We start from the raw sequence: 26128 nt of genomic DNA, 5'->3' as shown, positions 1-26128 counted from the left end.
CATCATCCATCTGTCGTCCATCCTCTATAGAGTGGTCTATTATCTATCTATCTGTCTGTCTGTCTATCTATCTATCTATCTATCTATCTATCTATCTATGTATCATCTATCTATATATCTACGTATCATCTCTCTATCTATCTATCTATCTATCTATCATCATCTATCTATTTTTCCATCATCCATCTGTCGTCCATCCTCTATAGAGTGGTCTATTATCTATCTATCTGTCTGTCTGTCTATCTATCTATCTATCTATCTATGTATCATCTATCTATATATCTACGTATCATCTATCTATCTATCTATCTATCTATCTATCTATCTAATCATCCATCTATTTATCCATCATCCATCCGTCGTCCATCACCTATATATCTGTATATAATCTATCTATCTACTCATAGAACAGCTCTATTGTCATTGCACACCACACAACAAAATTAAATGCCACCCCCAATCACATTATGTATGTACAAATTACAAACAAAGCGCCCATATTGACCAATGTTTCACACTTGTCCTCACAAACCCCAACGCAACGACTGCTCCTTTCTTTCTTGCGTTGTGGCTTCACTTCTAGCCCTCCTGAAGGCACTGGGAGAGGCTTTCCGGCAGAATTCACATCACTCTCTTTTAGCCTCGCCACCAGAACGCACTTGTTCCATGAGCTGCAAAAACAATGATATGTGGCAACCTCAGAAGGATAGGGTTGATGTGAGGACAGGTTTGGGAACTCTAGGTAAAACTGGGTCACAGCGGCTTCTGAAGTTTAGACCAGGGGTCTTCAAACTTTTTAAGCCAGCGTTTCTCAACCTGGGAGTCACGACCTCTGAGGGGGTCATGAGGGGGTGTCAGAGGGGTCGCCAAAGACCATCAGAAAACACAGTATTTTCTGTTGGTCCTGGGGGTTCTGTGTGGGAAGTTTGGCCCAATTCTATCATTGGTGGGGTTCAGAAGGCGTTTTAATTGTAGGTGAACTATACATCCCAGCAACTACAACTCCCAAACATAAAGGTCTATTTTCCCCAAACTCCACCAGTGTTCATGTTTGGTTATATTGAGCATTCGTGCCAAGTTTGGTCCAGATCCATCATTGTTTGAGTCCACCATGCTCTCTGGGTGGAGGTGAACTACAACTCCAAAACTCAAGGTCAAACCCTTCCAGTATTTTCTGTTGGCCATGAAGATCTGTAGGCCAAGTCTGGTTCAATTCTATCATTGGTGGAGTTCAGATGCTCTTTGATTGCAGGTGAACTATAAATCCCAGCAACTACAACTCCCAAATGTAAAGGTCTATTTTCCTCAAACTCCACCAGTGTTCACGTTTGGATATATTGAGCATTCGTGCCAAGTTTGGTCCAGATCCATAATTGTTTGAGTCCACCGTGCTTTCTGGATGGAGGTGAATTATAACTCCAAAACTTAAGGTCAATGTCCACCAAACCCTTCCAGTATTTTCTGTTGGTCATGAGAGTTCTGTGGCCAAGTTTGATTCAGTTCCACTGTTGGTGGAGTTCAGAATGCTATCTGACTGTAGGTGAACTATAAATCCCAGCAATTACAACTCCCAAATGTAAAGGTCTATTTTCCCCCAAACTCCACCAGTGTTCACATTTGGGCATATTGAGCATTCATGCCAAGTTTGGTCCAGATCCATCATTCTTTGAGTCCACAGTGCTCTCTGGATGGAGGTGAACTATAACTCCGAAACTCAAGGTCAATGCCCACCAGACCCTTCCAGTATTTTCTGTTGGTCATGAAACTTTTGAGTGCCAAGTTTGGTTCAGTTCCATTGTTGGTAGAGCTCAACAGAAAATACTGGAAGGGTTTAGTGGGCATTGACCTTGAGTTTCGGAGTTGTAGTTCACCTCCATCCAGAGAGCACTGTGGACTCAAACAATGATGGATCTGGACCAAACTTATAGTTCACCTACAATCAAAGAGCATTCTGAACTCCCCCAACGATGGAATTGAACCAAACTCTGCACACAGAACTCTCATGACCAACAGAAAATACTGGAAGGGTTTGGTGGGCATTGACCTTGAGTTTGTGAGTTGTAGTTCACCTCCATCCAGAGAGCACTGTGGACTCAAACAATGATGGATTAGGACCAAACTTGGCATGAATCCTCAATGTGCCCAAATGTGAACACTGGTGGAGTTTGGGGAAAATAGACCTTGACATTTGGGAGTTGTAGTTGCTGGGATTTATAGTTCACCTACAATCAAAGAGTATTCTGAACCCCACCAACGATGGAATTGAACCAAACTCTGCAGACAGAACTCCCTTGACCAACAGAAAATACTGTATTTTCTGGTGGTCTTTGGTGACTCCCCTGACACCCCCCTCGGCGCCCTCCCTCCAGGGGTTCTAACCCCAAGGTTGAGATACGCTGGCCTAGAGAATCCCAGACCTTTTATTTACTTCTAGACTTTGGGGACCTTGCATTTCTCCCTCTCTGGAAATAGACACGAATGCCATGCCCTTCTTTGGGTCAGGCAGCCCATCCTGTGCCGAGTGGGAATACAGCAATTCTGTTTTGCAACAGCTGGGAATGGAGCAGAGCCCCGAAAAGGAGGCGTCAGCGTTTTGGGGCATCGCTTTAGTGAATGACTAATAAAAAACACACGTCCAGCAAAACTCCCGGCCTTCCCCTTCTTGCAATCGGGAGATCACTTAGCATAATAACTGCAAGAGGCTCTTCTGTTCCTTGTCCTCCCCGTCAAGTCCAGAAGGCCATTTTTTTTCTGTCAATTTGGGCTGCTAATTGCGAGCCTAATTTGTCTTGACAGGAAGGAAGCTCTTCTTCCAGGCAAGGAACGCCTGTTTGCTGCCCAGCGGTGGAAAGCTCCGAGTGCAAAGAATCAAAGGCTTAAGCGTGTATCTACAATGTAGAACGAATGCAGTTTGACCCCACTTTCACTGCCATGGCTCAATGCTATGGAATCCCAGGAGCTGTACAAGGCTAAAGGCTTAATAAAACTATAACTCTCATCATTCCAATGGGGATCACAACTAGACACAGTGAAGACATCTGCCCTTGCGCTAGGCTACTCTGCTGCTGAGTATGCATGCCTGGTGTGGAACGCATCTCACCACGTTAAAACAGTAGATGTGGCTCTTAATGAGACATGCTGCATTATCACGGGGTGTCTGAGCCCTACACCACTGGAGAAATTACACTGCTTAGCCGGTATCGCACCACCTGACATCTGCCGGGAAGTAGCAGCCAATAGTGAAAGGACCAAGGCAGAGACATCTCCAGCCCATCCCCTGTTTGGGTATCAGCCAGCCTGTCAACAACTTAAATCAAGAAATAGCTTCCTAAGATCTACAGAGACACTCGCTGGAACACCCAGCAAGCGAGAGTCCAAAAGTGGCAGGCTCAAACCTAGCACCTCAATCAATGGCTGATACCAAATGAGAGACACACAGAAGACTGGGCGACTTGGAAGGCGCTGAACAGACTGCGATCTGGCACCACGAGATGCAGAGCCAATCTTAAGAAATGGGGCCACCAAGTGGAGTCCACGACATGCGAGTGTGGAGAAGAGCAAACCACTGACCACCTGCTGCAATGCAACCTGAGCCCTGCTACATGCACAATGGAGGACCTCCTTGCGGCAACACCAGAGGCACTCCAAGGGGCCAGATACTGGTCAAAGGACATTTAATCCACTACCAAGCTTGCAAATTCTGTCTGTTTGTTTGTTTTTGTTAAAAATGTAATACAAATGTCTGGTTGCTGATGACATGATAAATAAATAAATAAATAAATCATTCCAAAGCATGGATCCATGTAGTTCAAGTGGTGTCAAACTGGATTGATTCGACTGTATAGATCGGGCATGGGCAAACTGTAACCCTCCAGGTGTTTTGGAGTCCAACTCCCACCATTCTTAACAGACATATTCCAGAAGCATTCTCTCCTGACGTTTTGGGTGACGTTTTAGTTGATGATCTTCGCCGGGAGCTTGACAGGGGGAGTGTGTCCCTGTTAGTTCTGCTGGATCTTTCAGCAGCCTTCGATACCGTCGGCCACGGTATCCTTCTGGGACGCCTTGCTGGAATGGGCCTGGGTGGCACTGTTCTACGGTGGCTCCAGTCCTGTTTTTAAGTTGGTTGTTTACAAACTAATTCACAAGTAAACAAAGGAAGCAAAACATCTCTGCACTAAATCGACACTATGATACATGACTGAAGAGCCAACCAATGACAATACTAAGCTCAGCCGGCGATGCATTACAAAGCAAAAACGCAAAATAAGTCTGCTTCCATTGTAAACTGTAACGTGTGTGTGTGTGTGTGTGTGTATGACTTCACAACCTCTGAGGATGCCTGCCATAGATGCAGGCAAAACGTCAGGAGAAAATGCTTCTGGCACATAGCCAGGCACCCCGGAAAACGTAAAACAACCCAGTGATTCTGGCCATGAAAGTATTTGACAATATATACACGATTCATTTATTTATTTACAGTGTCAGACGTGAATTGAGAATACAGTTATAATGTATAGAAGAACCACAAACAAAGTTGAAAACTTGGTATAATATTCAGTGTCCTTTGACCCGAAGCTGGCCACTTGGAGTGACTCTGGTGTCGCTGTGAGAAGGTCCTTCATTGTGCATGTGCCAGGGCTCAGGCTGTATTGTAGTCATTGGTCTGTAGTTTTCTCTCCTCCGCACTCGCATGTCGAGGATTCCACTTTGTGGCCCCATTTCTGAAGGTTGGCTCTGCATCTGGTGGTGCCAGAGCGCAGTCTGTTCAGCGCCTTCCAAGTCGCCCAGTCCTCTGTGTGCCCAGGGGGGAGTCTCTCATCTGGTATCACCCACAGATTGAGGTGCTGGGTTTGAGCCTGCCACTTTTGGACTCTTGCTTGCAGGGGTGTTCCAGCGAGTGTCTATGTAGATCTTAAAAAACTATGTCTGGATTTAAGTCGTTGATGTGCTGGCTGATACCCAAACAGGGGATGAGCTGGAGATGTCTCTGCCTTGGTCCTTTCACTATTGGTAGCTACTTCCCAGCGGATGTCAGGTGGTGCAATACCGGCTAAGCAGTGTAATTTCTCCCGTGGTGTAGGGCGCAGACACCCCTTGATAATGCGGCATGTCTCATTAAGAACCACATCTTCTGTTTGAGCATGGTGAGATGTGTTCTATACTGGGCATGCATACTCAGCAGCAGAGTAGCACAGCGCAAGGGCAGATGTCTTCACTGTGTCTGGTTGTGATCCCCAGGTTGTGCCAGTCAGCTTTCGTATGATATTATTTCTAGCACTCACTTTTTTGCTTGATATTCAGGCAGTGCTTCTTGTAGGTCAGAGCACGGTCCAGAGTGACTCCCAGGTATTTGGGTGCGCTGCAATGCTCCAGTGGGATCCCTTCCCAGGTGATCCTAAGAGCTCAAGATACTTGTCTGTTCTGAAGGTGAAAAGAACACACCTGCATTTTAGATGGATTGGGAATCTACTGGTTTTCCCTGTAATAGGCAGGAAGAGCTCCTCAAGCTTCGGAGAGCTTCTGCTCAACCATTTCAAAGCTCCCTGCTTGAGCGGTGATGGCACGATCGTCAACGTAGATGAAACTCTCTGTCCCTTCTGGCAGTGGCTGGTCATTTGTGTAAATGTTAGATTAGTAAAAAGCAGGCTATTCCAACGTTACAGATTTAACTAGAAGAAAGGGGAGGAGAGGGAGGAAGGAAAAGAGGAGAGAAGGAGAAGGAGAAGGAGAAGCACAAGCACGGCTGGTGGGGACGAGGGACAGGGCCTTCTCGATGGTGGCCCCTCGACTTTGGAACTCTCTGCCATTAGAGATCAGAACTGCCCCCTCCCTCATGACGTTCAGGAAACTAACAAAGACCTGGTTGTAGAACGTGACATTTGACAACTGATTTAATTCTTTGCCCACATGAAAGGAGGATGATGAATGGGACTGTGATGGTGTTGGACGATTTGGCTCTTTTAACTGGGATGATAATGTTTTAATGTGTATGGTGCTGATATTTTAATCGTGTAATGAAGTGGCATTGTGTTGTTATTGTATATTTTTTGTATGTTAACACATGTTGTGAACCGGTCCGAATCCCTCTTTGAAGGTGAGAGGGTCGGTCGGTATATAAAACCTCGAAATAAATAATAAATAAGAAGAAAGGGAGAAGGAGAAAAGGAGGAGGAGGAGGAGAGAAGAAGATGGAGGAAAGAAGAAGAAGAAAGGGAGAAGGAGAAAAGGAGGAGGAGGAGGAGAGAAGAAGATGGAGGAGAGGGAGAAAGAAGAAGAAGAAGAAAGGGAGAAGGAGAAAAGGAAGAGGAGGAGAAGAGAAGAAAATTGAGGAGAGGGAGAAAGAAGAAGAAGAAGAAGAAGAAGAAGAAGAAGAAGAAGAAGAAGGGGAGAAGGAGAAAAGGAGGAGGAGAAGGAGAAGAGAGAGAAAGAAGAAGAAGAAGAAGAAGGAGAAGGAGAAGAAGGAGAAGAAGAAGAAGAAGAAGAAAGGGAGAAGGCGAAAAGGAGGAAGAGAAAAAGAAGAAGATGGAGGAGAGGGAGAAAGAAGAAGAAGAAAGGGAGGAGAAAAGGAGGAGGAGGAGAGAAGAAGATGGAGGAGAAGGAGAAAGAAGAAGAAGATGAAAGGGAGAAGGAGAAAAGGAGGAGGAGGAGAGAAGATGGAGGAGAGGAAGAAAGAAGAGGAAGAAAGGGAGAAGGAGAAAAGAATGAGGAGGAGGAGAGAAGAAGATGGAGGAGAGTGAGAAAAAAGAAGAAGAAGAAAGGGAGAAGGAGAAAAGGAGGAGGAGGAGAGAAGAAGATGGAGGAGAGGGAGAAAGAAGAAGAAGAAAGGGAGAAGGAGAAAAGGAGGAGAAGGAGAAGTCATCTTTCTTTTCACCTGGTGTAATTGAGCTTGGGCTGAAGCCATGCCTTGAGAAGAGAAATGTGCAAGGCGGAGGCTTCTATTTCGGCCCCTTCTTCTCCTTCTCCCTGGAGTACTAAGGCCGGGTTCTTCAGATGCCCTACAAGGAGAAGAAAAGGAGGAAGAAATCCCCAAGAAAGTGGCGCATCACTCGATCTGGCCTGAGGGACCTGACCCGGGGCCAGTTGGCTTTTCTTAGACCAACCTGTGCGCTCTTCCCAAACCAAAGTGACCGCCCCAGACGTCTATGGCACGGGTATAAAAGGCAGGGGCCAGTCTCTTGCAAACAAGGGGTGTCTCTCGGACGTTCTTGTCTCTCTGGTAGGTACTCATCTTTTGGCTTGTTCTAGGTTTTCCGGGCTGTCTGGACATGCTCCAGAAGCATTCTCTCCTGATGTTTCACCTGCATCTGTGGCAGGCATCCTCAGAGGTTGGGAAGTCTGTTGGAAACTAGGAAAATGGGGTTTATGTATCTGTAGAATAATGTCTAGGGTGGGAGAAAGAACTCTTGTCTGTTGGAAGCAAGTGTGAATGTTTCAATTGGCCACCTTGATTACCTTTTGATGGCCTAGCAGTTTTTAAGTGTGGTTTCTTCCTGCCTGAGAAATTCCCTTGTTGAGAGGTGATTAGTTGTCCCTGATTATTTCTTGTCTGGAGTTCCCCTGTGTTTGAGTTTTGTTTGTTTTTTATTTACTGTTATAATTTTAGAGTTTTTTTTTAAATACTGGTAGCCAGATTGTGTTCATTTTCATGGTTTCCTCCCTTCTGTTGAGATTGTCCACATGCTTCTTGTGGATTTGAGTAACTTCTCTGTGTAGTTTGACATGGGCACCACAATTGAAGAGAGAGATTGACAAGCTGGAATGTGTCCAGAGGAGGGCGAGTAAAATGATCAAGGGTCTGGAGAACAAGCCCTATGAGGAGCGGCTTAAAGAGCTGGGCATGTTTAGCCTGAAGAAGAGAAGGCTGAGAGGAGACATGATAGCCATGTATAAATATGTGAGAGGAAGTTACAGGGAGGAGGAGGGAGCAAGCCGTTGTGTCCCTGGATACTAGGACACAATGGCTTCAAACTACAAGAAACGAGATTCCATCTGAACATGAGGAAGAACTTCCTGACTGTGAGAGCTGTTCAACAGTGGAACTCTCTGCCCTGGAGTGTGGTGGAGGCTCCTTCTTTGGAAGCTTTTAAACAGAGGCTGGATGGCCATCTGTCAGGGGTGATTTGAATGCAATATTCCTGCTTCTTGGCAGAATGGGGTTGGACTGGATGGCCCAGGAGGTCTCTTCCAACTCTGATTCTATGATTCTATGGTGGTTGTGAGAGTGGTCCAGCATTTCTGTATTCTCCAATAATATTTTGTGTCCAGGTTGGTTCATCAGGTGCTCTGCTATGCCTGACTTCTCTGGTTGACTTAGTCGGCAGTGCCTTTCGTGTCTTGGTCGCCTTAGTGGATGATCTCCGCCGGGAGCTAGACAGGGGGAGTGTGTCCCTGTTGGTGCTCCTGGACCTCTCAGCGGCCTTCGATACCGTCGACCACGGTATCCTTCTGGGGCGTCTTGCGGAAATGGGTCTTGGGGGCACCGCTTTGCAGTGGCTCCAGTCATTTCTGGAGGGCCGTACCCAGAAGGTGTTATTGGGGGACTCCTGTTCAACACCACAGCCTTTGACCTGTGGGGTTCCTCAGGGCTCTATATTGTCCCCCATGCTGTTTAATATCTACATGAAGCCGCTGGGTGAGATCATCCGGAGTTTCGGGGTGCGGTGTTGATATCGAGCTCTTTTTGGGGGTTCTCCCAGCGAGGGGAGTCCCTAGGGACCTCTAATGGGGTCCTGACCTTGGTGAGCGGCCAGCGGATGCCAATTCAAAAAGACGCAAAAATACTGAAAATCAATCTCACCAGAGGCTGAAGAGGAGATCTGCGACCGAGGCGTTTATTTAGCGATTCAGCTGAAAAGGATGCGTTACAGGGATGAATCCTCCATAAGCATGCAGTACAGTGAATTTCAGGCATATTTATACAGGCGAAACAAAGAAAACCCAGTTTGAATCCCCCGCCCGCCTTCTGTCAGTTTCCTCTGTCCTGATTGGCCGGCTCCGGAACAGCTGGGAGGAGGCTTGGCCGCTGGTCCCGCCTTCCCTCCAATCGCCGGCCGCTGTCGCCTCCAGGGGGCCAATCAGAGCCCTTGGAGCGCCTCCGGAGATTGTCCAATCAGCGGCCAGGAGGCGGGATGTATTTTGACAACGCAGAGGGGCGGAATGCCTGGGAGGCGTCCGCCAGCTGATTGATCACCTTTTGTTCTTCTCACGGCAGGGAGGCAGACGGGGCAACAAGGGATTTCCTGGGTTCCGATAACAGATGTGTATAGGCACAAAGGGTGGGCTATGGGTGGCATTTGGATCTCAACCTTGAGGACAAAGGGGTCCTTAGTCACAAGGGAGCGTACACAAACACCATGATTGATTTAATCAGTCTGTTTTTCCGGGTTTTTTGGCTGACAAATCTCTGGCTTTGTTTGTCTGACTCTGAAAACAAAGCCACAAGATATTGCCAGTATTTATCCATGCAATGTCAATATGAATGGAGTTCCTTCCAAGGAAATTGGATTCCCTAACTGTAATCCCCAGGTCACATACTTTTATAGGGTAAAGTTCAGGAGGGGAAAAGTAAGGAAAGAGGGTGAGGGTACATCTCATTTCATTTCATATCATATCCCATATATATATATTCTTCATAGACTTTCATAACTCATAGATTTTATAAAAAGGGGGTCCCCATCCCATCCCATCCCAGTAAAGTTTATTAGAAAACCACAGCAATTGACAAAGGCAAGCAGCAGAGTTCTTGAGGTATGATCCCCTTTTTACAAGGGCACGTTCACACAGGTGGGGGCCATTCTCCCCAAGCGGCTTGGTTTTGAGTTCGTGGAGGAAGTCCATGATGATAGGGCATCAAGTCAATCAGAGAGGGCAGAAAGGTCCGCAAAGAGTCCGCAAATGGTGGAGAGTGGAGCAATGTCCTTCAGAGAACCGCATCTCCCAGCCAAGACCTGGGAGCCATCTGGCCTCCTCCTCGGGGCTGCTGCAGCCGGCTGCCGCGGGGAAGCGGGAAAGAACCCAGCCACTGACAATCAGCTGTTTCTCTGCAAGACAGAAGCTCTCAAAACAAAACTAATTTTTCTCCCGGGAGGAGTAGTCCAAAACAGAGAAACGGAGATGGTAGATAGGCTTAGAATTAGTCATAGAACAAAGCAAAATTGGAACGGCGGCGATCCGCCATGTTATGTGTTTTTAGTGGATAGCGGGGTTCGTGATGGAGGTTTCCGTATCCACGATTTGATTTAACGCAGATTCGGGGTCCGGGGGGCACCTGGAGGCGCCCCCCGCGGGCTCACGGCCCTCCGGAGCCCAGAAAGGGGTTTGTGGAAACGTTCATGGAGTGCTGAGCCAGGAAAGGATACAAAAGTAGCATGCGGAAGGATAAAAAGTTTCAAGTTTCAAGTGTTTTATTGGGGAAAGATACAAAGTAAAAGGGAGAGGGAAAGTTAGCCGAGGTTGCAGGCATTCCTGGTCTTGGAGCTGGCGGCTGAGGCACATTTCATCTGCTGGCCTCAAAGCTTGACCCAGGAACTGCGGAACTCCTTGCCGCAGTTCATACCAATGTAAAGGCTGGGCTACCGGCAGCGCCCGCTGTCAGTGTCATCTGTACGCGGATGATGTCCAACTCTGTCACTCCTTCCCACCTGCTACTAAGGAAGCTGTCGAGGTCCTGAACCGCTGTAATGGTCTGGATGAGGGCGAACAAACTGAAACTAAATCCAGACAAGACAGAGGTACTCCTGGTCAGTCGCAAGGCCAAGCAGGGTATAGGGTTACAGCCTGTGCTGGATGGGGTCGCACTCCCCTTGAAGGCGCAGGTTCGCAGCCTGGGAGTGACCCTGGACTCATCGTTGAGCCTGGATCCCCAGGTTTCAGCGGTGACCAGGGGAGCATTTGCACAGCTTAGGCTCGTGCACCAGCTGCGCCCGTACCTTGGGAAGTCTGACTTGGCCATGGTGGTACACGCTCTGGTCACATCCCGCCTTGACTACTGCAACGCTCTCTACGTGGGGCTGCCCTTGAAGACGGCCCGGAAGCTTCAGCTAGTCCAGCGCGCGGCAGCCATGTTGTTAACAGGAGCAGGACGCAGGGAGCATACAACGCCCTTGTTGTTCCAGCTCCACTGGCTGCCGATTTGCTACCGGGCCCAATTTAAGGTGCTGGTGTTATCCTACAAAGCCCTAAACGGTTCCGGCCCAAAGTACCTTTCGGACCGCATCTCGGCCTATGAGCCCACGAGGACCTTGAGATCATCTGGGGAGGCCCTTCTCTCGATCCCGCCTGCCTCACAGGCACGCCTGGCGGGGACGAGAGAGAGGGCCTTCTCGGTGGCGGCCCCCCGGCTGTGGAACTCCCTCCCTGCTGACATCAGACAGGCGCCCTCCCTTATGGCCTTCCGTAAGGGCCTGAAGACATGGCTATTCGAGAAGGCATTTAACTGAGTGCTATGTTACTGGAAATGACAACTGGAATGGATTACGACTACGAGATTGATTATGATTCCACGATAAGACGGAGCGGATTTTTTAGTATAATTAGATGTTTGTGTATTAGTGATGTTAGTTTTGTTGTCTTGACTCATTGTAAAGTGTCTTTTATGTGCTGTACACCGCCGCGAGTTGCCCTAGGGCTGAGAGCGGCGGTTAATAAATGCAAGAAATAAATAATAAATAATAATAAATAATTTCGTGTTCCTTGATTTGTGTCTGGGCAAGGCTGCTGTGTTTGGTGGTTCCTCTGTAGACTTGTCCACGGTTGCATGGTATCCGGGAGTCTTCTGCAGAGGTGAGAAGGTCCCTCTTGTCCTTTGCTGAACAGAGCATTGGTTGGATTTTCTTAGTGAGTCTGTAGATAAGGAGTCCCTGCTCTCAATCCTGCCCTCATCACAAGCATGACTGGCGGGAACCAGAGACAGGGCCTTCTCAGTGGTGGCCCCTCAGCTATGGAACGCCTTCTCATCACATCAACATTCCGGAGGAAAGTCAAGTCTTGGCTTTTTGAGCAAGCGTTTGCAAGTACAATGTAACTGATATAGGAAAATGGAACAATCAGACAATGTGATTGGCTAATGCTTTCAGCAAGGAGAAGCTAATGATATATGTTTGTTATTGATTTTGTTATGGTTTTATACTATTTTAATGTTTCTAATTTTATTTTATGGTCTTGATACCAACTGTCAACCGCCCCAAGTTGCCTGTGGGCTGAGGGGGATGGTATATAAATATAGTAAACAAACAGATAGATAAATAGATAGATAGATAGATAGATAGATAGATAGATAGATAGATAGATAGATGGGTGGATAGATAGATAGATAGATAGATAGATAGATAGATAGATAGTTTGCAGGTTGTCGAAGGGTTTCATGGCCGGAATCACTGGGTTGTTGTAGGTTTTTTCAGGCTACATGGCCATGGTCCAAAGGCATTCTCTCCTGACGTTTCGCCTGCATCTATGGCAAGCATCCTCAGAGATAGTGAGTAACCCTCACTACCTCTGAGGATGCTTGCCATAGATGCAGGCGAAACGTCAGGAGAGAATGCCTCTAGAACATGGCCATATAGCCCGAGAAAACCTACAACAACCCAGTTTTTGTAGGTTGTTTTCCTCAAGGTGGCCAATGGCAACATCCACACCTAGCTCCAATAGACAAGAGTTCTTTCTCCCACCCTGGACCTTCCACAGATATATCATCCCAATTTTCCTAGTTTCCAACAAACCTCACAACCACTGAGGATGCCTGCCATAGATGCTTCTGGAACATGGCCATATAGCTCGGAAAACCTCCAACAACCCAGTGATTCTGGCCATGAAAGCCTTTGACTATAGATTACTCCTCAGACCTCAGAACCTCTGAGGATGCCTGCCGTAGATGCAGGCGAAACATCAGGAGAGAATGCTTCTTGAACATGGCCATACAGCCCAGAAAACCTATAACAACACAGTGATTCTGGCCATGAAAGCCTTTGACTATAGATGACTCCTCAGACCTCAAAACCTCTGAGGATGCCTGCCGTAGATGCAGGCGAAATGTCAGGAGAGAATGCTTCTAGACCATGGCCATATAGCTCGGAAAACCTCCAACAACCCAGTGATTCCAGCCATGAAAGCCTTTGACAATAGATTACTCCTCAGACCTCACAACCTCTGAGGATGCCTGCCATAGATGCAGGCGAAACGTCAGGAGAGAATGCTTCTGGAACATGGCCATATAGCTCGGAAAACCTACAACATATAGCTCAGAAAATCTACAACAACCCAGTTATTCTGGCCATGAAAGCCTTTGACAATAGATTACTCCTCAGACATCAGAATCTCTGAGGATGCCTGCCATAGATGCAGGCGAAACGTCAGGAGAGAATGCTTCTAGAACATGGACACATAGCCTAAAAAACCCAACAACAATTTATTCATCTTTTGTTGGCAACTTTGGGAAGGAGATGGTACCAAAACCCTGTTGTGTGGTTCATCCAAAGAGGAGTGGGAAGGGTTGGTTGTACGGATGGCTTTGGGTATTCAAGTGGTGCAACACCACTATGACTGAGGCTCTTTGTTATGAATTTGTAGTTTGGTGAAGTACCAGCACTCTTTGGCGGAGAAGGTTAGACATCTTGCAAAATGAGCCACAGCAGTTAAAGTGTGTGTTGAAGTTCAGCCTCCGTGTGAACCTGAACCTGATTCTTTGATTGTATTTCCTGATGCAACTGAACAGGCTACTGAACATGTATTTTTCCCTGATGGTTTGGAAACTGTTGATTCTGAGGGCAGTGGCTGGGAAAGTGAAACTACACATCCTGATGAGGATGCTTCAGAGTCAAGCGGTGATAACTCACCAGGGGAATTAACACCTGCCTTTTTTTAATGAGGATAGAAGAAGGCAGATTTGGGAAAACAGGAGTGAATCACAGAGTCTCGAAGGTCAAGTAGATTAAAGCAGAAGGAGGCTTCCAAGCCTGGAGGCGTGTCCCGAAACAGTTTCTTTAGTTTAAAGTGTCTCCCCCCGGGCTGTCTTGTCAGATCAAGCATCGTTTAGACTGAGGCATTACCTTGGCTGAGTTCCCGTTTCCCATGGCCTGCATTCCCAGAGGCTTCTAGTTTCCAAGTACGGTTAGTGAGATACTAACAGGTTCCAGGTTTTTATAGTGTTGCTTTTGGAATGTTGATCTAGTTCAGAGATATTCCTGACTGCTGAGTTTTACTGTGGCTTTTTGACTTTGCATTTTCCTCTATTTTGTAACCATTTTTCATCAATAAAAAAAGGATTGTTTTTCCTACAGTCAAGTGTGGTGGATTGTTATCTAATGGTCTTATTTCCTGATCTGGGTTGCAACAGTGTGGTTCTACAGTGGGGATGCATCTCTCACCATCTTAGGACAACTCTCCACATCTCTATCCTTCCAGGAACCTTTGTGGGTTGTGTTGACCTCGCCGCCTTTGTGTGTCCCTTCTGCCGGCTGCCCGAACCCAAGCCAAGATGCCCGGGGGCTACAAAGGAGAATGCGGGGACGACGTGGATCCCATGCCGTTCCTGGCTCCCAGCGAGAAGGAAAGGATCGAGGCCATCAGCAAGCCTTACGACATCAAGAAGTCATGTTGGGTCAAAGACGACAAGGAAGGGTTCGTCGCTGGAGAGATCCAGTCGGAGACCGATACCCACAGCACTGTGTTGACCGTGACCAAGCAGGTGACTGGATGGGATGGGAGATTGCATGTCGGTGGGCGCATCTACACCATAGAATTGATGCTATTGAACTTTTTTATTTTTCATGCCAGGAGCGACTTGAGAAACTGCAAGTCACTTCTGGTGTGAGAGAATCAGCCGTCTGCAAGAGGGGCGATTCTCAATCTTCCTAATGCCTAGACCTCCTAATACCATTCCTCATGTTTTGGTGACCCCCAATCATAACATTATTTTGGTTGCTACTTCATAACTGTAACTTCGCTACTGTTACAAGTCATAATGTAGATATCTGATATGCAGGATGTATTTTCATCCACTGGACCAAATTTGGCATTTGGGAGTTGTAGTTGATTTTTGTTTGATTCTTTAAAAGATTTCCACTGCCACCATATTAATAATAAACAGGCTGAGGTATTATTGAGAGGTTGTTTAGTAACACACTCTGGGTCACTATAGTTTTCTTAGAGGCTGCTGAAAGCTGACTTGAATAATGCTTTGACCACAAAGGTATTCACACTGAGGCTGGTATAAGCTGATAAAAATAACAAGAACGTTTATTGAACAGGCTTGAAATATTCAGGTACAAATGTTTAATGGTTTCAGTAAAGTCTGGCATAAAAAACTTGTGGTTGCGTAAAGATCTTAAAAACGTCTGGGTTACAAGTCTTAAAAATTCCAACCAATACGCCCACATTTTAATACTGGTGGGGTTGGTGAGAGGGATTAATGTTGTCATTTGGGAGTTGTGGTTGCTGGGATTTATAGTTCACCTACAATCAAAGAGCATTATGAACCCCACCAACAATAGAATTGGGCCAAACTTCCCACACACAACCCCGATGACCAACAAAAAACACTAGAAGGGTTTGGTGGGCATTGAGTTTGGGAGTTGTAGTTCACCTCCATCCAGAGAGCACTGTGGACTCAATGATGGATCAAGACCAAACTTGGCACGAATACTCAATATGCCCAAATGTGAACTCTGGTGGAGTTTGGGGAAAATAGACCTTGACATTTGGGAGTTGTAGTTACTGGGATTTATAGTTCACCTACAATCAAAGAGCATTATGAACCCCACCAACAATAGAATTGGGCCAAACTTCCCACACACAACCCCCATGACCAACAAAAAACACTAGAAGGGTTTGGTGGGCATTGAGTTTGGGAGTTGTAGTTCACCTACATCCAGAGAGCACTGTGGACTCAATGATGGATCTAGACCAAACTTGGCACGAATACTCAATATGCCCAAATGTGAACTCTGGTGGATTTGGGGGAAAATAGACCTTGACATTTGGGCTTTGTAGTTGCTGGGATTTATAGTTCACCTACAATCAAAGAGCTTTCGGAAACCCACCAACTATAGAATTTGACCAAACTTCCCACACAAAACCCCCATAACCAACACTAGAAGGGTTTGGTGGGTATCGAGTTTGGGAGTTGTAGTTCACCTCCATCCAGAGAGCAGTGTGGACTCAATAATGGATCTAGACCAGGATGTATTTTCATTCACTGGATTAAATTGAGCACAAATACCCAAAATGCCCAAATGTGAATGCTAGTGAGGTTGGGGGGAGGGTTGATTTTGTAATTTGGGAGTTGTAGTTGATGGGATTTATAGTTCACTTATAATCAAAGAGCATTCTGAACTCCACCTGCGATGGAATTGAACCAGACTTGGCACACAGAACTCCCCTGACCATCAGAAAACACTGGAAGGGTTTGGTGGGCATTGACCTTGAGTTTAGGAGTTGTAGTTCACCTATATCCAGAGGAGTGCTGTGAATTCATGCAATGATGGATCTGGACCAAACTCGGCACGAATACTCAATATGCCCAAATATAAACACTGGTGGAGTTTGTGGAAAATAGACCTTGACATTTGGGAGTTGTAGTTGCTGGGATTTATAGTTCACCTACAATCAATGAGCTTTCGGAAACCCACCAACAATAGAATTTGACCAAACTTCCCACACAGAACTCCCATAACCAACAGAAAACCCTGGAAGGGTTTGGTGGGCATTGACCTTGAGTTTAGGAGTTGTAGTTCACCTATATCCAGAGGAGTGCTGTGAATTCATGCAATGATGGATCTGGACCAAACTTGGCACGAATACTCAATATGCCCAAATGTGAACTCTGGTGGAGTTTGGGGGAAAATAGACAATGTCCAGTGTTATCAAGTATTGACTGATGGTTTGTTCCTTCACAGACGGTCACGGTGAAGAAGGATGACGTCCAGCAGATGAACCCACCCAAGTTCTACCAGGTCAACGACATGGCCAACATGACCTTCCTCAACGAAGCCAGCGTCTTAGACAATCTCAGGCAGCGCTACATATTGATGAGGATCTATGTAAGTCCAACAGTGTCTTCTGGATCATAGGTGGCCTTTAGATGCTCTCATTTTGCAGTGCGGATGGGAGGAGAGCGTTGAGGGCCCTTCTATAGAACCATATAACATAGAATATCAAGGCAGATAATCTGTCAGAACATGGGTTTAAATGTAGTATTTATTTGTCGTGTCAGGGCAACCAGTCAATTGTATTACATTTCTAACATAACAAAACAAACAAACAGACAAAATTCAAAATTTGCAAGCTTGGTAGTTGATTAAATGTCCTTTGACCAGTATCTGGCCCCTTGGAGTGCCTCTGGTGTTGCTGCAAGAAGGTCCTCCATTGTGCATGTGGCAGGGCTCAGGGTGCATTGCAGCAGGTGGTCAGTGGTTTGCTCTTCTCTACACTCGCATGTCGTGGATTCCACTTTGTGGCCCCATTTTGTAAGGTTGGCTCTGCATCTCGTGTTGCCAGAGCACAGTCTGTTCAGCGCCTTCCAAGTCGCCCAGTCTTCTGTGTGCCCAGGGGGGAGTCTCTTATCTGGTATCACCCATGGATTGAGGTTTGAGCCTGCCACTTTTGGACTCTTGCTTGCTGAGGCATTCCAACGAGTGTCTCTGTAGATCTTAGAAAACTATTTCTAGATTTAAGTCATTGATGTGCTGGTTGATACCCAAACAAGGGATGAGCTGGAGATGTCTCTGCCTTGGTCCTTTCACTATTGGCTGCTACTTTCCGGCGGATGTCAGGTGGTGCAATACCGGCTAAGCAGTGTAGTTTCTCCAGTGGTGTAGGACGCAGACACCCCGTGATAATGCGGCATGTCTCATGAAGAGCCACATCCACTGTTTTAGTGTGGTGAGACGTGTTCCACACTGGGCATGCATACTCAGCAGCAGAGTAGCATAGCGCAAAGGCAGGTGCCTTCACTGTGTCTGGTTGTGATCCCCAGGTTGTGCCAGTCAGCTTTCCTATGATATTGTTTCTAGCACCCACTTTTTGCTTGATGTTCAGGCAGTGCTTCTTGTAGGTCAGAGCATGGTCCAGAGTGACTCCCAGGTATTTGGGTGCGCTGCAATGCTCCAGTAGGATTCCTTCCCAGGTGATCTTCAGAGCTCGGGATGCTTGTCTGTTCTTAAGGTGAAAAGCACGTCTGTGTTTTAGATGGATTTTAAATGTAGTGAAATATTGTTTGTAGTTTAAACTGTGTGGTGTAGCAATGCAATGTAAGAGTGAAATGCATAGAGCTGTGCTTGATTCCCAGAGCGTAACTTTGGAGTGTTCTGGTAACGTGTTTACATTCCACAGAAATCAGATTGTCATGTGGTTCCAGCTTCCAATGATGTACAGCTAAGAGAATGGACGTAATTTTTTCTGCTCCTGTAAATAGTGTAAATTGCAATAAAAGATAAGAGCCGCTCTGGGCTTTGGAGCTGACTGAGGTAGCACGCTTCATGTGCTTGATTCCTAGAGCATAACTTTGGAGTGTTCCGGTAATGTGTTTACATTCCACAGAAATCAGATTGTCATGTGGTTCCAGTTTCCAACAATGTACAGCTAAGAGAATGGATGTATTTTATTCTGCTCCTGTAAATAGTGTAAATTGCAATATTTCGCACTTTACCCAGATTGCACAAGCCTAGCCCAGACATCCCATGGTTCAATGAAATCTATGAAATCAAGTCCAGTCAAACTGCTATAATCCTAGATGGATGGATGGATAGATTTTCCAATGACACCTGAATATTACCTTTTTGGAATATATGACTCGGAGTTATTTAAAGATCTAAATGTTGATAAATTGTTCACTTTTTTTGTGTGACTATGGCGAAAATGACTTTTGCTAAGTTTTGGAAAATTGAGTTAATTGTTGCAACTCAGAGTAAGCTTTGCCTTGCTTCCAAACGACACCACACAAGAGCTTTGGTTTTATAGTTTATTGAGGAAAAAGTCCAAGTCAAAATAAAGAATAAGCATTGCAAAGTTCCAAAGATTTAGGTTAAATGCAGAATATAATTCCAAAGATCTTCAAGAGGCACAATCCTATAGGCAAAGTTCAAAACAGAGTCCATGGTACAAGCAGTGAAACAATTACCCCAAGAACCACAATGCAAGAAATCCCAAACGTGCTGCTTTCCAGCTAAGGTTATTCCATGAAGTTTTCAGGCTAACAAGCTACGTTGAACTGACACTTTCTCTTCGTTTGCAAGCAGCCTAAATGCCTTTCTGACATGAAAACATTTTTTTTGGGAGCCCCCGGTGGCGCAGTGGGTTAAAGCACTGTGCCGGCAGGACTGAAGACCGACAGGTGGCAGGTTTGAATCCGGGGAGAGGCGGATGAGCTCCCTCTATTAGCTCCAGCTCCTCATGAGGGGACATGAGAGAAGCCTCCCACAAGGATGATAAAAACATCAAAAATCATCCAGGCGTCCCCTGGGCAACGTCCTTGCAGACGGCCAATTCTCTCACAACAGGAGCGGTTGCTCCTGACACGACAAAAAAAAAATTGAAAACATTATGCTCTCACCAACATGAAAGCATTGCGATGACCTTTCCCCGAGCTGGCTTCTCATCTGCTGGCTAGGCGAGAACTCCTCCTGACCCGTGGCTGGACAAAACAATGGAAATTAAGGACATGGATAAACTGACATTTCTACTAAAATCAAGCAACAGAAAAGGAATAAAAATGATGGATTTGAAGGTTTTTGAGGACTATATTAACAAGGATGGTAAATAAGAGGATTTTTGCCAAAGACTGAGGAAAAACTATATTTTTTATTGGACTATGTAAGAAACCTTTTCTTTATTAGTGGGGTGAAAGGAGGAAGAATGAAAGTCAACCTTTTTTAGTGTATTTTTGTATTTCCCCCCACTTTTTTTCTATTTCTATCTTCCCTTTTCTTTCTTTCTGGCACTGAGTCTATTCAGTATGTGTATTGTGTTGCATTGTGGTTTTATGCTATTTTTTTTGGTAAAATGAATAAAAATTACTTTTTAAAAACTGCTATAATCCTTGTATTGTCGAAGGCTTTCATGGTCAGAATCACTGGGTTGTTGTAGGTGTTTTTGGGCTATATGGCCATGGTCTAGAAGCATTCTCTCCTGACGTTTCGCCTGCATTAGATGGAGGCAAAACATCAGGAGAGAATGCCTCTAGACCAGTGGTTCTCAAACTTGCGAATACCTTAATGCAGTTCCATATGTTGTGGTGACCCCCAACCATAATATGGTTTTCGTTGCTACTTGATACCTGTCATTTTACTAGTTATAAATCATAATGTAAATATCTGATATGCAGGATGTATTTTCATTCACTGGATTTAATTGAGCACAAATACCCAAAATGCCCAAATGTGAATGCTAGTGAGGTTGGGGGGAGGATTGATATTGTAATTTGGGAGTTGTAGTTGCTGGGATTTATAGTTCACTTATAATCAAAGAGCATTCTGAACTCCACCTGCGATGGAATTGGACCAAACTTGGCAGACAGAACTCCCATGACCATCAGAAAACACTGGAAGGGTCTGGTGGGCATTGACCTTGAGTTTGGGAGTTGTAGTTCACCTATATCCAGAGGAGTGCTGTGAATTCATGCAACGATGGATCTGGACCAAACTTGGCACGAATACTCAATATGCCCAAATGTGAACACTGGTGTAGTCTGGGGAAAAATAGACCTTGACATTTGGGAGTTGTAGTTGTTGGGATGTATAGTTCACCTACAATCAAAGAGCATTCTGAACTCGACCAGCAATAGGATTGGGTCAAATTTCCCACACAGAATCCCCATGACCAACAGAAAATACTATGTTTTCTGATGGTCTTTGGCGACCCCTTTGACACCCCCTCACGACCCCCTCAGGGGTCCCGACCCCCAGGTTGAGAAACACTGCTCTAGACCATGGCCATATAGCCCAAAAGAACCTACAACAACCCTGCTACAATCCTGCCATGGCAATGGCTTCTGACCCACCATCAATGGCTTTCTGTGTTCCTTGCAGACTTACTCCGGCTTGTTCTGTGTCACTATCAACCCTTACAAGTGGCTTCCCATCTACGGTGCCCGCGTGGCCAACATGTACAAGGGCAGGAAACGCACAGAGGTGCCCCCTCACCTGTTCTCCATCTCTGACAACGCCTACCATGACATGCTCATGGGTGAGTAGACCTACGCCTCCTCTATTGTCATTGGGAAATGCATATCTATTTGCATCCATGTTTGTTTGTGTATGTCTGGGGTATCATACTCTTTTTATTTTTCACTCTCAGGTGCACTTTATTTACTTATTTAACTAAAATAAATTAAGACCCTTAATTAAAAAAATAATGTCTAATATCACAAAGGACGACCACCTCACCCGCCTCATAGGAAACCTGCTACAAAACAGGAGCTTTTTTGTTGAGTTCCAGGGCCAGAGAAGCAGATGGCGGAAACAGAAGAACGGCCTGCCTCAGGGGAGCGTGCTTGCTCCATCCATGTTCAACATCTACACAAATGACCAGCCACTGCCAGAAGGGACAGAGAGCTTCATCTATGCAGATGATCGTGCCATCACCACTCAAGGAAACCTGCTACCAAACAGGAGCTTTTTTGTTGAGTTCCAGGGCCAGAGAAGCAGATGGCGGAAACAGAAGAACGGCCTGCCTCAGGGGAGCGTGCTTGCTCCATCCATGTTCAACATCTACACAAATGACCAGCCACTGCCAGAAGGGACAGAGAGCTTCATCTATGCAGATGATCGTGCCATCACCACTCAAGGAAACCTGCTACCAAACAGGAGCTTCTTTGTGGAGTTCCAGGGCCAGAGAAGCAGATGGCAGAAACAGAAGAACGGCCTGCCTCGGGGGAGCGTGCTTGCTCCATCCATGTTCAACATCTACACAAATGACCAGCCACTGCCAGAAGGGACAGAGAGTTTCATCTATGCAGATGATCGTGCCATCACCACTCAAGGAAACCTGCTACCAAACAGGAGCTTTTTTGTTGAGTTCCAGGGCCAGAGAAGCAGATGGCGGAAACAGAAGAACGGCCTGCCTCAGGGGAGCGTGCTTGCTCCATCCATGTTCAACATCTACACAAATGACCAGCCACTGCCAGAAGGGACAGAGAGTTTCATCTATGCTGATGATCGTGCCATCACCACTCAAGGAAACCTGCTACCAAACAGGAGCTTTTTTGTTGAGTTCCAGGGCCAGAGAAGCAGATGGCGGAAACAGAAGAACGGCCTGCCTCAGGGGAGCGTGCTTGATCCATCCATGTTCAACATCTACACAAATGACCAGCCACTGCCAGAAGGGACAGAGAGCTTCATCTATGCTGACGATCTTGCCATTACTGCTCAAGCAGGGAGCTTTGAGATGGTAGAACAGAAGCTCTCCAAAGCTTTAGGTGCTCTAACTGCCTATTACAGGGAAAACCACCTGATCCATAATCCATCTAAAACACAGACATGTCATAGAATCATAGAATCAAAGAGTTGGAAGAGACCTCCTGGGCCATCCAGTCCAACCCCATTCTGCCAAGAAGCAGGAATATTGCATTCAAATCACCCCTGACAGATGGCCATCCAGCCTCTGTTTAAAAGCTTCCAAAGAAGGAGCCTCCACCACACTCCGGGGCAGAGAGTTCCACTGCTGAACAGCTCTCACAGTCAGGAAGTTCTTCCTCATGTTCAGATGGAATCTCCTCTCTTGTAGTTTGAAGCCATTGCTCCACATCCTAGTCTCCAGGGCAGCCAAAAACAAGCTTGCTCCCTCCTCCCTGTGGCTTCCTCTCACATATTTATACATGGCTATCATATCTCCTCTCAGCCTTCTCTTCTTCAGGCTAAACATGTGCTTTTCACCTTAAGAACAGACAAGCATCCTGAGCTCTGAGGATCACCTGGGAAGGAATCCCACTGGAGCATTGCAGCGCACCCAAATACCTGGGAGTCACTCTGGACCGTGCTCTGACCTACAAGAAGCACAGTATTCCAGGTGTGGTCGAACCAAGGCAGAATAGAGCGTGGGGAGCATGACTTCCCTGGAACATTTACTGAATATCAAGCAAAAAGTGGGCGCTAGGAACAATATCATACGAAAGCTGACTGGCATAACCTGGGGATCACAACCAGACACAGTGAAGACATCTGCCCTTGCGCAATGCTACTCTGCTGCTGAGTACGCATGCCCAGTGTGGAACACATCTCACCACACTAAAACTTAATGAGACATGCCGCATTATTATGGGGTGCCTGCGCCCTACACCACTGGAGAAATTACACTTCTTAGCCGGTATTGCACCACCTGACATCCGCCGGGAAGGAGTAGCCAATAGTGAAAGGACCAAGGCAGAGACATCTCCAGTTCATACCCTTGTTTGGGTATCAGCCAGCACGTCAACGACTTAAATCAAGAAATAGTTTTCTTAGATCTACAGAGACACTCGCTGGAACACCTCAGCAAGCGAGAGTCCAAAAGTGGCAGGCTCAAACCAGCACCTCAATCAATGAGAGACTCTCTCCTGCGCACACAGAAGAGACTGGGCGACTTGGAAGGCGCTGAACAGACTGCGCTCTGGCACCACGAGATGCAGAGCCAAATTTAAGACATGTGAGTGTGGAGAAGAGCCAACCACTGACCACCTGCTGCAATGCAACCTGAGCCCTGCCACATGCACAATGGAGAACCTTCTTGCGGCAACACCAGAGACACTCCAAGTGGCCAGATACTGGTCAAAGGACATTTAGTCAACTACCAAGTTTGCAAACTTTGTGTTTTTTAAATCTGTTTGTTTGTTTTGTTCTGTTAGAAATGTAATACAATGGTCTGGTTGCCCCTGACATGATACATAGATTAAATATGGAGTTAAATTACAAGATGGAAGCAGAGGGAGTCATAGAATCATAGAATCAAAGAGTTGGAAGAGACCTCATGGGCCATACAGTCCTACCCCATTCTGCCAAGAAGCAGGAATATTGCCTTCAAATCACCCCTGACAAATGGCCATCCAGCCCCTGCTTAAAAGCTTCCAAAGAAGGAGCCTCCACCACACTCTGGGGCAGAGAGTTCCACTGCTGAACGGCTCTCACAGTCAGGAAGTTCTTCCTAATGTTCAGATGGAATCTCCTCTCTTGTAGTTTGAAGCCATTGCTCCGCGTCCTAGTCTCCAGGGAAGCAGAAAACAAACTTGCTCCCTCCTCCTCCCTGTGGCTTCCTCTCACATATATTTATCCATGGCCCTCATCATGTCTCCTCTCAGCCTTCTCTTCTTCAGGCTAAACATGCCCAGCTCCTTAAGGCGCTCCTCATAGGGCTTGTTCTCCAGACCCTTGATCATTTGAGTCGCTCTCCTCTGGACACATTCCAGCTTGTCAAGATATCTCTTGAATTGTGGTGCCCAGAATTGGACACAATATTCCAGATGTAGTCTAACCAAAGCAGAATAGAGCATGGGGAGCATTACTTCCTTAGATCTAGACACTAGGCTCCTCTTGATGCAGGCCAAGTTGAGAGATCTTGTATTGACCTCCTACCTTTTCTCTTCTTCTTCCCATCACAGAGCGTGAAAACCAGTCTATGCTGATTACGTAAGTGCTTTCGTTGGTTCTCTTACTCATTGCCCCTCCTGTGAGACGTTTCGGCCAATGTTAGGGTTGTGATGCCTCTCTCCGTCTCCCCTTCCTCTTGTCTAGCGGAGAATCCGGAGCCGGCAAGACTGAAAACACCAAAAAGGTCATCCAGTACTTTGCGAACATCGGCAGCACGGGCAAAGCCTCTACCGATGGGAAGGTAAGGCGGATCGTGGACTGGGTGGAATGGGAATCAACTCAAACTGGGATCCCCAGAAGAGATCAGACTCATGTGTCGTCAAAGGCTTTCATGGCCAGAATCACTGGGTTGAGGTGAGTTTTCTGGGATGTCTGGCCATGCTCCAGCAGCATTCTCTCCTGACGTTTCACCTGCATCTGTAGCTGGCATCTTCAGAGGTCTGTTGAAGGTGAGGCAAGTGGGGCGTGTGTATATAGATCTGTGGACATATATCTCTGGGAGGAAGAACCCTTTTCTGTTTGAAGCACGTGTGAGTGCTGCAATTAGCAAGCTTGAATAGCACTGAGTAGCCATGAAGCTGCAAAGTCAATCAGTGAGGGTATCTACATAGAGGTAGCAAGTGGAGAGCATATATACCTGTGAAGAAAGAACCCTTGTCTGATTGAAGTGAGTGTGAATGTTGCAATTTGCAATCTTGAGTAGCATTGAGTGGCCATGAAGCTTCAATGTCAATCAGTGAGGGTTTCTGCATAGAGGTAGCAAGTGGAGTGCCTATATACCTGTGGAATAAAGTCCAGAGTGGGAGAAAGAACCCTTGTCTGTTTGAAACGAGTGTGAGTGTTGCAATTAGCAAGCTTGAATAGCACTGAGTAGTCGTGAAGCTGCAAAGTCAATCAGTGAGGATATCTACACAGAGGTAGCCTGGCTTCTGTTGCCTGGAGGCATCCTCTGTGGAATGATGTCCAGGGTGGGAGAAAGAACCGTTGTCTGATTGAAGCAAGTGTGGATGTTGCAGTTAGCAAATTTGAATAGCATTTAGTAGCCGTGAAGCTGCAAAGTCAATCAGTGAGGATATCTACACAGAGGTAGCCTGGCTTCTGTTGCCTGGAGGCATCCTCTGTGGAATGATGTCCAGGGTGGGAGAAAGAACCGTTGTCTGATTGAAGCAAGTGTGAATGTTGCAATTTGCAAGCTTGAGTAGCATTAAGTGGCCATGAAGCTGCAATGTCAATCAGTGAGGGTCTCTGCATAGAGGTAGCAAGTGGAGAGCATATATACCTGTGGAATAATGTGCAGAGTGGGAGAAAGTACCCTTGTCTGTTTGAAGCAAGTGTGGATGTTGCAGTTAGCAAATTTGAATAGCATTTAGTAGCCGTGAAGCTGCAAAGTCAATCAGTGAGGGTATCTACAAAGAGGTAGCCTGGCCTCTGTTGCCTGGAGGCACCCTCTGTGGAATGATGTCCAGGGTGGGAGAAAGAACCATTGTCTGATTGAAGCTGCAAGGCTACTCAGTGCTATTCAAGCTTGCTAATTGCAACTTTCACACTTGTTTCAAACACACAAGAGTTCTTTCTCT

General features: G+C 46.3%; 1 protein-coding gene across 1 annotated transcript in view; it reads left to right on the top strand.

Annotated features, from left to right (window-relative positions):
• Positions 1-7112: 7112 nt before the first annotated feature.
• LOC137097983 (myosin-16-like) overlaps positions 7113-26128 on the top strand; it is an 85882-nt gene continuing 66866 nt past the window's right edge. The window contains exons 1-6 of the mRNA XM_067473517.1: positions 7113-7219; positions 14401-14683; positions 16893-17036; positions 21021-21177; positions 24563-24590; positions 24696-24792. Coding sequence (XP_067329618.1) covers positions 14474-14683; positions 16893-17036; positions 21021-21177; positions 24563-24590; positions 24696-24792 — 636 coding nt within the window. The 5' untranslated portion in view covers positions 7113-7219; positions 14401-14473. The remainder of the gene's footprint in view (positions 7220-14400; positions 14684-16892; positions 17037-21020; positions 21178-24562; positions 24591-24695; positions 24793-26128) is intronic.

The sequence above is a fragment of the Anolis sagrei genome, chromosome X, assembly GCF_037176765.1.
Source record: "Anolis sagrei isolate rAnoSag1 chromosome X, rAnoSag1.mat, whole genome shotgun sequence".
Classification (NCBI taxonomy): domain Eukaryota; kingdom Metazoa; phylum Chordata; class Lepidosauria; order Squamata; family Dactyloidae; genus Anolis; species Anolis sagrei.
Note: the sequence above shows the minus strand (reverse complement) of the source record. Positions and strands in the feature narration are given on the sequence as shown.